Source organism: Gracilinanus agilis, chromosome 4 (assembly GCF_016433145.1).
Source record: "Gracilinanus agilis isolate LMUSP501 chromosome 4, AgileGrace, whole genome shotgun sequence".
NCBI classification, from domain to species: domain Eukaryota; kingdom Metazoa; phylum Chordata; class Mammalia; order Didelphimorphia; family Didelphidae; genus Gracilinanus; species Gracilinanus agilis.
The window spans coordinates 97,038,676-97,051,762 of record NC_058133.1 but is presented as its reverse complement, the minus strand read 5'-3'; the positions used below and the strand labels follow the sequence as shown (position 1 = coordinate 97,051,762).

The following is a 13,087-nucleotide window of genomic DNA, read 5'->3' as shown; positions in this document are numbered from 1 at the left end:
AAATGACCATTCTACCCAAATTAATTTACCTATTTAGCGCCATATCTATCAAACTACCAAAAAACTTTTTATGGAATGAGGAAAAACTATAACAAATTTCATCTGGAATAACAAAAGATCAAGAATATGAAGGGAAATAATGAAAAAAAAATGTAAATTAAGGGGGCCTACCAGTACCAGATATTAAAATGTATTATAAAGCAGTGTTCATCAAAATGGTATGGTACTGGCTAAGAGACAGAAAGGAGGGTCAGTGGAATAGACTTGGGGTAAGTGACATCAGCAAGACAGTGTATGATAAACCCAAAGAGCCCAACTTTTGGGACAAAAATCCACTATTTGACAAAAACTGTAAAAAAAACTGGTGGCAAAAAACTGTAAAATGAGGGTATGCCCTTCAATTAGGGAATGGCTGAACAAACTGTGGTATATGCTGTTCATGGAATACTATTGTACTCAAAGGAATAATAAACTGGAGGAGTTCCAGGCGAACTGGAGAGACCTCCGGGAACAGATGCAGCATGAAAGGAGCAGAGCCAGAAGAACATTGTACACAGAGACCAATACACTGTGGTAAAATAGAATGTAATGGACTTCTGTACTAGCAGCAATCCAATGACCCAGGACAATTCTGAGGAATATATGGAAAAAAACGCTACCCAAATTCAGAGGAAGCACTACAGGAGTGGAAACAGCAGAAAATCAACTGCTTGAGCACATGGGTTGAGGCAGACATGATTGGCGATGTAGACTCGAAACTACCACATCATTGCAACTATCAACAATTTGGAAGTAGGTCTTGATCAATGACACATGTTAAAACCAGTGGAAATACGCCATGGTGGTGGGGGTGGGTAGCTCGGGTAGTAAAGGGGAAAATAAGAGCATGAATTATGTAACCATGTTAACTTTTCTAAAAAATAAATATTAATAAATGTTGAAAAAAAAAAGAGAATGAAAGAAGAAAGCCTGATATGGCTTGAATGATATCTTCTAGAGCAGGAGTCGGCAATGTATAGCTCTAGAACCATATCTAGCTTTTTTGAGGGCCAGATATGGCTCTTTTTGCAGGAGCCATAAAGTCAATTTTTTTCAGGTGCTGTTACAGGAGCGCACTCCGTTACAGGAACATGCTCTGTGAGCAGTGTAAGGCTCTTACAAAATTACATTTTAAAAAATGTGGTGTTTATGGCTCTCGTGGCCAAAAAGGTTGCTGACCCCTGTTTTAGAGGATAAGGATGAGAAATGGATGGGCTATTTTCTGATTTGCTTTTTTAATTTTTTCAATGATCAAACAATTTATCTTAAAAGTTCCAAACTTCACACATTAATATAATTTAGTATTTTTAAGTATTCATACCATTTCCCTTTATTTTTCTCTTGCTCTTCTCATTTCCTCTCCCCTTTCTGCAGCCCTGAGAGGAACTTTCCATGTAACCAAAGGGTTATATTTTATTTACTCCCTGGGCCCTGCTTCATTCAAAGTAGCTTCTTTTTTTGTTATAATCTCTTTTCCCTATTTTTGTGTACATAATTCATTCTCCTCAACTTGTGATATATTACAAATTTAGGATAAGGGTAAAAAAAATTGAACTCTAAGACCTCCTGGATAGCAAAGGCCTTCCATTGACCTTTTATACATCCTCACTTTTCTTGGCATCTCTATAGCCTGATTTGCTTTTTAAAAACAAACATAAAATAGATTTTAAAAAACTGCTAATGCAATAGGGTTACTTACTTATCTTTTTACAATATGGATCAATAGACCAGCCTTTTCTGGTGCATGTAATTTTGTTTTGATTATTTTGCAGACTGTAGCTTTGATGACATTTAACTGTTATCACTTCGCCTTCTTTAAAAGTTTCTTTTCTTGGTAAAAATTGGCCATATGGAATTGATCTAATGGAACACTGCCCTGTAGACCACAAAAAAAATTGAACATGAAATAATATGTTAAAAGAAGAAAGGTTCATAACCAAACTTGAAGGAAAAAAGAAGACAAATTATAATAGACAAAGAAATTCATCAAATATTGTTTCAATGTAAGATCAGAGAAGAAAATTATTGATCTATTACTAAACATTTTAAAAATACTTATGTGCAGATGTTGTGATAGGCATTCCATTAAAGTGTAAAAGACAATAATTATGTATGAATATATGTAAATATAAACAATAAATATGAAGAGAAGAAATAAAATAAGCATAAAGTAAAATAAAGTTTGGGAAGGATTCAAATTCTTTTGGAAAACAGGAAAGATGTTATGTAGAAGGTGATATCCAAACTGTATTTTGAAGCAAGGATTTCTATGAGGTAAATGCCATGAAGAAATGCTTTCAGTGCATGAGGGTAGCCTATGCAAATGCATAAGATGGGATATGGAATGAAATTATTCAGGACAAATAGGTCAGTTTGGAAAGATGAGAGAGAATGTGAAGTAACATTCAATGAGGTTGGAAAATTGTTTGACATCATGTTGTGAAAGACTTCAAAATCTATGTCTTACAAGAAAAGATATTAAGAGACAACCCATTTAAATTAACCACAGAATAAAAATATAGGTGTATATATTCCAAAACAAATCCAGAAACTGTGCAAACACAATTATAAAATCCTTTTTATACATATAAAGTCAAATTTAAATAACTGGAGAAATATTATTTGTTTGTGAATAGGCAAAACAAAAATAATTAAAATGACAGTTTTGTCTAAGCTAATCTATTTATTCAATACCATCTCAATTAAATTACCGAAAATGTATTTTATTGAACAAGAAAAAATAATAAAATGAATTTGGGAAAATAAAAGTCAACAATATCAAAGGAAATAATGAAAACAAAAGGTTAAGGAAGGAGGTCTAGCAGTATCAGATTTCAAACTATTCTAAAGCAGTATTTATCTAAATTATCTGATATTTACTAAGAAATAGAAAAGTAGATCACTGGAACAGAAAAGATATACAACAAATGGCTGTAAAAGATTATAGTAACATTATGTTTGACAAAAGTGAAGGTCCAAGTTAGGGGAATAAGAATTCATTATTGGTAAAAATTGTTGGAAAAATTTGAAAGCAGTCTGAAACTAGATGTAGATTAATGTCTTGCAGTATGTACTAAGATAAGATCAAAATGGAGACATGGCCCTTGCAGAATAAAAGAAGATATTATAAGCAAAGTGATAATTTTGACCAAATTAAATTAAAATATTTTATATAAATAAAACCAATATAAGCATGCTTAAAAGGAAAGCACAATATTGAGGGAAAGTTTCAGAAACAGTTTCTCAAATAAATGCTTAATATTTCAAAAACATACAGAACTACAGAACTGAGTCAAATTTATAAGAATGTGAACCATTTCCCGATTGATAAGTGATCAAAGGATGTGAACAGGCAGTTTTTTGAAGAAATGAAAGCTATATGTAGACATATTAAAATTCTCTAAATATTTGTTGATTAGAGAAATGCACATTGTAAAAACTTTTAAGCATCATTTTCTATTCTCTAAAATGAAAGAAGAGGTCAATGTCAAATTTTGGAGAGAATGTGAAAAACCTGAAACATTAATAAACTGTTGGTGCTTCTGTGAACTGATCCAGTCTTGGAATTATGATAAAATTGCTATAAAACAGTTTGTATGCTTTTTTTACCCATCAACATCACTATTGGGTCTATCTATTACGTAAGGTGATCTGGCAAAAGGAAAAGAACATGTATATTTTAAAATAATTAGAGCAGCTTTCTCTTTGATTGCAAAAATGTAGAAATTGAGGGCATGCCCACCAATTGGGTGAATTTGTTGTGGCCTATGATTGCAATGAAATACTACTGTGTTATAAGAAAAGACAAGCAAGTTGATTTTAAGAAAGCATGAAAAGACTTGTATGAAATAATGAAGGGTGAAATAATTAAAACCAAGTAAAAAGTTGTATTTAGTGATATTGTGTTTGATATGATCTGGAGCATAACTGGGAATGACTAAGCTATTTTGAGTAATATAAATATATAAATGTTCACATGAACTACAAAGGACTTACCAAGGATGATGCTATCTACCTCCATAGAAAGAACTGATGTATGGAAGTATTTATTATATGATTTCACATATAGAGATATGTCAAAAGTTGGCCTTCTTTAGTGTGAAATTGAAAAAAATGTAACCAAAAATTTAAAAATTAAAATTTCTAAAATATTTAACAAAAAAAAAGATTTTGTCCCTTTTTCTGAAAACTTATTTGGTTATAAGTTTTTATTGGCTATTATTAGGTTATATTTTTATTGGGAGAGTGGATGATGAAATCCTTAAAGTAGGCACAAAAATTCTTTGTTTAGTTTCACTTATTACAAAATGAATGGATAATCTATCTGTTTCTAATCTAGTCACATTAGGATACCTGATGAGCATACTTCTTGCCATAAATGACTGAGAGGATTGTAATGTGTGATGATGAAAACTCTACTAATGTCTTAAATCCAGAAGTACCAATGACTCAGAAATCCAAATGAATCCAGAATCATGGGAAGGAATGGAAACTAAGAGGAAATCTTATAACAGATAGAAAAGAAAATCATAATGAGGAAGTCAAGGGTTAAAATGGGATAGAAGAATTTGGAATAGAAGAAAATTTCTAACATGAGATAATGTCTCTACCTTTATACTTTTCTCAGGAACTGATATTCAAAGAGTATAGCATAATAGAAAAATAGGAGGTGCAGAGGAACAAGATCTACATAGACATACATAAAATGACACAAAAATATTTAAAAGAGAAGTCATAAATAGGGTACTCTGGAATCTTTCATTGCAAGAGAAATAAAAAGAAACTAAAGAAGTAATAAATAAACAAAAATATTCATCATGGACTAAAAATTTGTATATGGAGAATAGAGAACAAGATCAACAAACCTTTTTAAGAGAAAAGACCATAAGATAAATCATTAAAAAAAGAAATTTGAAAAGAGGATTCAAGTAAGATTTTGAATGAAAGATTCAACAGAGTAGGGGAAAGAAGATAAGAAAGGAAGGAAGAATTAGATACCTAAATAAAAAAGAATTACTACATCAATCAACAATGTAGGAAAAACATTGACAGAAGGATAAGTTTGAGATTAAGAAACCCTTTGGAGAAAGCATTGTTGAAGTATGTAAAAAAGCTGTTTGAGCTCCAAGCACTGTCTTAAAAGGAGAAGAATACAACAAAAAAATTCTAACAGAAAAAAAGTACTACAGGTGAAAAAAGGAGGAAATTTAAACCTAATCTTACAACTTTTAAGGGGAATAGAATAAACAATATAATGAGAGTTCATGTAAGATATTAAAATCCTACAAGAAATAGACCTAAAAAGCAAAGATATAAACAGAATAAAGGCAAAATTAGAAATTTTTTTCCTATTTATCAGGTGATTCAAAAAATTGCAAGAGTTTTCATTATGGTATCAGAAATAAAAACTCCCTGTATAAAAAGAGAAAACAAGGAAGTCACATTTTAGTTAAATGAAACATAAAAGCCAAGATTAATATTAGCTATATATATGTATATGTATATATATATATATACATCTGTTTTCTAAATATCAAAACATCTAAATTCGTAATAAGAAAATTAAGTTGCAAAAAGATATAAAAAGTAGCATAATAAAAAAGAATCTTAAATGTTTGGAAAACTCTTAATAGATAAAATAAAGTAAGGAATTAAATAAACTGCTAGAAAATGTATAGCTACATAATATATACACATATATATATATATTATTTTCTGATTATAAATACTAAGTAATGAAACTATTTGAAAGAACTTTTAGGAACTGTGAGAATATATGGAGGAACCTAAATATAAATTAGATCCACAGAGGAAAAAGCAGCCATAAAAAAACATGCTTATGACTTTGCCTGGGATTCCATGGCAGGAACTAGATCTCAAAATAGCAGCTGAAAAAGTATTGTCTAGCTATAATCTAAATAAAGACATCTCCTGAAATCTTCCTCCATAATCATCCTTGAATTGTTCATTATTTTGATGGCCAAAGAAGCTTTTGTTATATTTGGACCAAATGACACAGATTCTCTTTTCCTCTGATTCCTGTAAACTCCAAAGTTATTGTCAATATTCCTCAGTTTTTTGGGTTTGTAGAAATATCTTAGAAGTGTTTTGGGTAAAGTCTTTTCATAAACAATTTTCTGTGAGAAAGTTATGCCCCTAAGAATGATGTAATGCTTATATTACTTTATACAAAAACCTTTCTCTTTGTCATAATAAATGGAAGACCTAGCTACAAAATCATTGTGCGATGTGTCTATTCACTCAGGGTGTCTCCCAGTCATTCATGTGTTTGCTTTCTATGTCTATTTTTTTCTCTCTCTCTCTCTTTCATTTTAACTAGGTTATAAGGAGCTGGCCTCTTTAGTAAGCTGACTCTCTATCTCTGCAGCTGAGATGGTGATTTTACCCTGATTACTTGACCCTCACATCCAGTCATTCATCACTTGTCACTTATCAAGGAACTTTTATAAAAATTGACAAAGAATTAGCATATAGAAACCTTGTTAATGAATGTAGAAAGTAAAAATGACAAATATTTTGTTGTCCATAATGCAATTAAAATATCAATCCATTCAAAAAGAATAAAACACACATAACTAAGTGAAAAATGGATAAAGACATCCTAAATTGTGAGTAGATTTAAACATGAGACATAGCATTAATAAATAATAATGTGTCTACAAGTAGAATTAGAAAACATATCAAAATTTCTGTGATGTAGCTAAAGCAGGCTGTAGTGGGGAAAAGCTGAATATCAAAAACATAGTAACAAAATTAAAAAGGAGAAAGTTAATGAACTAGATAAGTATTGATACGATTAAGAAAGAAGCAAATAAATCAACCTAAAATGAGCAAAATAAAAAGATACTAAAAAATAGAGAAGAAAAAATTGGAAACTAAAAGGTATAAATTAATCACAGGATAAACATTTCTCAAAAAAAAGAATTATAAACTATTGCTATTATTTTTAGACAATTTTGAGTAGTCTAACTTCAACTTATTTATCAATTTTTAAGTATTTTTCCATGGTTACATGATTCATGTTCTTTACCTCTGGTCTCCCTCCCCACTCCTGGTACTGACAAGCAATTCTCCTGGGTTATATGTGTATTATCACTCAATACCTATTTCCATATTATTCATATTTGTAACAGATTAATCTTTAAAAACCAAAACTCCAAATCTTATACCAATAAACAAGTGATAAATCTGTTTTTCATCTACGTTTCTACTTCCACAGTTCTTTTCATGTTTATAAACATGAAAACATTCTTTCATAAATCCCTAGGGATTGTCCTGGATCTTGCTCTTAGTGCCAACATCTATTACATATGATGTGCCACAACGTATCAGTTTCTGTATACAATGTTTTTCCTGGGTCTACTCATTTCTCTCCATGTCAGTTAATGGAGGTCTTCCAAGTTCATCTAGAAATCAAGCAGTTTTATAAGTCTTTAGAGCACAATAGTATTACATCACCATCATATACCACAATTTGTTCAGCAATTCCACAATCGATGAACACTCCCTCATTATACAATTTTTTGCAACCACAAAGAGAATATTTTTATACAATCATTTTTTATTATCTCTTTGGGGTACAACTCTAGTACTGGTATTGCTGGGTAAAAGGACATACATTCCTTTAAAGCCCTTTGAGCATAATTCCAAATTGCCTTCCAGAATGGTTGGATCAATTCACAACTCCACCAGCAATGCATTAATGTCCCAATTTTACCATATCTCCTAAAAAATGTATTACTTTCCTTTGCTGTCATATTGGCCAATCTGCTAATTGTGAGTTGGTACCTCAGAGTTGTTTTGAATTGCATTTCTCTAATCAGGAGTGACTCAGAACATTTATTTCTTTTAATTATTGATAGTTTTTATTTCTTCATCTAAAAACTGCCTATTAATATCCCTTGAACATTTGTCAATTGTGGGTTGGCTTGATTTCTTGTACATTTGACTTAGTTCCTTAAAAATCTGAGAAATTAGACCATTATTAGGGAATTATGTTAAAAAATCTTTCCCAATTTGTTGCTTCCCTTCTAATTTTGGTAGTATTGGGGTTTTTTTTGTACAAAACCTTTTTAATTTAATTCAATCAAAATTATTCATTTTACATTTTTTATGTTCTCTATCTATTCCGTGGTCTTAAATTCTTTCCTTATCCACAGATCTGACAGGTACACTATTCTATGTTCCCCTAATTAAATTATAATTTTCTTCTTTATATTTAAGTCAATTACACATTTTTAATTTATCTTGGCATAAGGTGTGAGATGTTGATCTAAAGGTAATTTTCCCATATTATTTTCTAATTTTCCTAGAAATTTCTGTAAAATAATGGGTTCTTGTTTCCAAAACTGGGATCTTTGGATTTATCAAACATTGGCTTGCTAAGGTAATTTATTCCTACTCTATTCCATTTATCCCCAATTCTTTCTTTTATCCTATAACAGATTATTTTAATGACCACTGCTTTTAGTACAGTTTAAGATCTGGTACTGCTAGGCCCCCATCCTTCACATTTTTTTTCATTCTTGATCTCTTGTTCTTGCAGATGAACATGTTATAATTTTTTCTAATTCTATAAAAATTTTTGATAGCTTGATAGAAATGGCACTGAATAAGTAAATGAATTATGGTAGGATTGCCATTTTTATTATATTAGCTCATCCTATCCATAGCAATTAAAGTTTTTCCAATGATTTAGATCAAGTTTTAATTGTGTGGAAAGTGTTTCGAAGTTGTGTTCATATAATTCCTGTGTTTGTCTTAGCAAATACATTCCTAAATATTTTACATTTTCTATATTGATTTTAAATGGACTTTCTTTTTCTAATGCTGAGTTTTGTTGGAAATATATAGAAATATAGATGATTTATGTGGGTTTATTTTGTTTCCTGCAACTTTGCTAAAGTTATTATTAGCACTAGCTTTTTAGTTGATTTTCTCAGATTCTCTAAGAATATCATCATATCACCTGCAAAGAGTGATAGTTTAGTTTCTTTATTGCCTACATTAGCCTATTCAATTTCTTTTTCTTCTCTAATTGCTACTACTAGCATTTCTAGTATAATATTAAATAGTAATGGTGATAATGGGTTTCCTTGTGTCACTCCTGATTTTATTGATAAAACTTCTAACTTGTCCCCAGTGTAGATGATCCTTCCTGATTGATTTAAATAAATACTGCTATTGGCCAATATGGCAGCAAAGAAAAGTGATAAATGTTGGAGGGGATGATAACTTGCTGTAGTCTTTTTGTTAGTTTTTTATTTAAGATTTTGACCTCTATGTTCAATAGGGAGATTGGCCTTTATTTTTCCTTCTCTAGTTTTGGCCTTCCTAACTTGGGAATCAGTACTAGTGTCATAAAAAGAATTTGGTAAAACTCCTTCTTTGCTTATTTTGTCAAATAGTTTGAATACTATTAGGATTAGTTGTCCTTTAAATGTGTGATAGAATTCACTGGCTAATCCTTCTGACTCTGGGGTTTTTTTCTTAGGGAGTTGCTTAATGACTTGTTCAATTTCTTTTTCTGGTCTGGGATTATTTAAGCATTCTATTTCCTCTTTTGTTAATCTGGGCAATTTATATTTTTGTAAATATTTGTCCATTTTACCTAGATTTATATATTTTTTCATATAATTGGGTAAAATAACTCTCACTAGTTGCCTTACTTTCCTCTTCACTGGAGGAGAGATGACCCTTTTCATTTTTGATCCTGTTAATTTCATTCTATTCCTTTTACAAATTAGATTAACCAATACTTTGCATATTTTATTTGTTTTTTTCAAAGAACAAGCTACTAGTTTTATTTATTAGTTCAATGGCTCTTTTACTTTCAACTTTATTATTTTCTCCTTTGATTTTTATGATTTCCAATTTAGTTTTCAACTGGGTTTTTTAATTTGTTCTATTCCTAACTGTGGGAACTGTGATTGGTTCCAGTGAAGTGGGGAAGCAACAGGAAGTGATGTGGAAAGAGGGTTATAAAAGGTGAGACCAAAAAGAAAATTGATTCATTACTTGGCTCTCTGACAAAAAGACTCTCTTATAGGAGGATTCTGTAAGATTCTACTCTGGAGACTTTCTGGGTGAATGACTGAAACTGAAGGAAGAGGATTACACTGGTGAGACCCATATTAAAGAAGTTATCCAACTTCCATGTGAGATTGAGATCTGAGTGAAATTCTTAACTGTCTTAGCCTCCTGTGCACTAAAAGTTCTCAGTGGATTTTTTCAGTGTCTTCTGACTCTTCAGATTTCAGCTTCCTAATTTAGATTTTGGATTCTTGTAAGAATTGCTTTCACATTTGCATTCGTGGTCTAGAGGCACTAGGATTAGGGCTAGAGTATTTTTAGCTAGTTGATATTTTTACCTCTTTCTTATATTTCCCGCTTTAATATTTTTACATTGCTGTAATTGAAAGCTACTATCATCCTTATGACTTAAGGGTTAATTATTTTATAAATGGCAACAACAATAATTTTTTTTAATTTTTAGATTTGTCAAACCCATTACAATTATTACAGGGTCCTGTGGCTTCTTCTTGTTGAGCTTAGACCATCTTGTTTTGAAGCAAACCAATGAAATCATGGGGAGATGTTTTGACTTGCCATGAATTGCATTTAAGTGAGGGAGAATTGCACAATGTCCTCAGCCTTACTTTTTCTTACAAGAGTTATCAAAGTCTTATAGTAAGACAAATACCGAGAGAACTGGCAGTGTCCTGGAACAAAATGGATGACCTTTTGTTTCTTTAACTTCTGACCAAGCTATAAGGACTGTTTTAGGGCTCCACGTATTCCTTTGGTGTTCCTCTTTTACCCAACTCTGAAATGTGGTTCTAAGGACCATTTGAGTAGACAGGATAAATTAGGTTGGGGGTTACCAATCACCTTGCTAGTGATGTGAGAGGGTGCATACCTCAAGAATGTGAAGATTTACCCAGTGTAATGGGCAGATGAGATAAAATTGGGTCCATTGGCCATAAAGGTATCTGAAGGAGGTATGAACTATTCCCTGGATACATGTTGGAGTACACCAAAGCATTAATAATAAGAGAAATACAAATCAAAACAAACCAGATTTTCACCTCTTATCTAATAAACTGGCAAAGATCAAAATATATAGAATATTAAGGGAATTGTGGAAAGATCGTCACATTTGTGCACTTTTGGTAGAACAATTAATTATTACAACCTTTCTGGGAGGAAATTTAATTTTCTGAAAATAAAGTATCTAAAAGGGAAACAATTTCTGTTTTAAGAATTTCACTCTTAGGCATAAATTCCAGTGAAGTCATTGATAAAAAGAAAGGCTCTCAATATACAAAAATATTTATAGAAGAATTGGTTTTTGTGATAGCAAAGAAATAGAAACAAATCGTTGATTCATTGATTGAGGAATGAAAGTCTAAGTAAATTGTTATATGTGAATATGGTAGAATATTACTTTACTCTCCAAAATAAGGAATATGATGAATACAGATAAATTTGGAAAGATTTACATAAACTGAGACAACTTGACATAAACAAATAGACAATATATGTGTGTGTGTGTGTGTATTTATAACGACTTCTTGTTGTTCAGTGGTTTGGGTGGTATACAGATCTTTGTGATGTGATTTCACATGTTATTGACAAAGAGTCAGGAGTGGTTTGCATTTTCTTTTTCATCTGAGTTTATAGATGAGGAACTGAGGCAAACAAGATCAAATAACTTGTTCAGTGACACATATCTCATAAGTCTCTGAGAATAGATTTGAACTCTGGTAGATAAATCTTTCTGATCTCAGGCCTTGCTCTCTATCCACTTTGTCACCAGCTATGCCACATAATAACTACAACAATGTAATCAGGAGAATAAGCACCACCAAAAAAATGAAAATGAATGTTAAAAATTCAGAATGACCAAACTTGAACCCAAAGAAGAAAAAAATTAAAAACTCTTATCCCCACTTTTCTGTAGAATTTTGGAATATTTATATATAGAACATTAAATTCAACTAGAATTCTTTGATGAATTTATTTTTTTTATTTTTTTCTTTCCCTTTTTTCATTATAGAAGTGCAAATGAATAGAGGGAAATTTAGGAAATGAAAGGCCAAAGGCTTAAATAAAAAAGTCATCTTACTAATTGAAGGCAATCCAGAAGGCAGTGCTCCAGAGAGCAGATAGTCCCATGGAAAGGGATGAAAGTATTTTGGGGGAGTAGGCTACTCTATCAGAGAGCAGGTAATTAATTATATCTTTGAACAGAAAATGTTACTGAGAAAGCCAGATTTAATTTCATAGGTCAGTATTATCAGACAATAAAAGATATTATCCAAAAGATAGCATAATTATTAGTAAAGCAGAAAGTGATACCAGAATTCAGTGACATTGAGCATAGCAAATTGCATCCTATGCTAACAATTCATTTAGAGCAGACCCTAGAAGAAAGAATTGGGAAATTATAATGTCCATTTGGCTTCCTTTCTGCAAAATAAAGTTATTTTTGATATGTCAAACCCTCCCCCCATTATCAGGATGGAATCCCAGCTTTTCAGAATTTCCAATGGGGACATCATAAAGGTCTTACTGATTTGAAATGTTACATCCTTTCTAAATATCATCTGGGGCTTCCTATCACAGCTTTTCTTTACAAATAGTTTAAAGAAGTGTACTTACTAATGCATTTTGGCACTGGAGACCATCCTTCTTCAGTACAAATAAATCTTGTCCAGTAGCTATGATATGAGTTAGTTCCATGGGCAGGTACAAAATGATCATCACAGTGGTAGTCTAATTCTCTTCCAATAGATGCTGGAAAACTTCTTCGAAAGTATTCCTCACTCTGGTAATATGGCTTATAAAGGTGTCCATTTTCTATTTCTGGATATTCACAAGGTTTCCCTTGGGGAAAAGTGAAACAAAAAATATTTTCTTTAACAAATTAACTGGATAATTTTATTTTTCTGTTTTGAAGAAACACTACACAATATAGTATAACTGTATTTTTTTCATTTATGATCTCAGAATAAGCTGAGAATTA

The 13,087-nt window shown here is 31.3% G+C and overlaps 1 protein-coding gene across 2 annotated transcripts in view; it reads right to left on the bottom strand.

Annotated features, from left to right (window-relative positions):
* Window positions 1-13,087, bottom strand: part of CFH (complement factor H) — a 167,608-nt gene that overhangs the window by 72,138 nt on the left and 82,383 nt on the right. For both annotated transcript variants that reach the window (XM_044676386.1, XM_044676387.1), the window contains exons 8-9: window positions 12,724-12,948; window positions 1,739-1,915 (exon numbers count right to left, since the gene is read on the bottom strand). In XM_044676386.1, coding sequence (XP_044532321.1) covers window positions 1,739-1,915; window positions 12,724-12,948 — 402 coding nt within the window. The remainder of the gene's footprint in view (window positions 1-1,738; window positions 1,916-12,723; window positions 12,949-13,087) is intronic.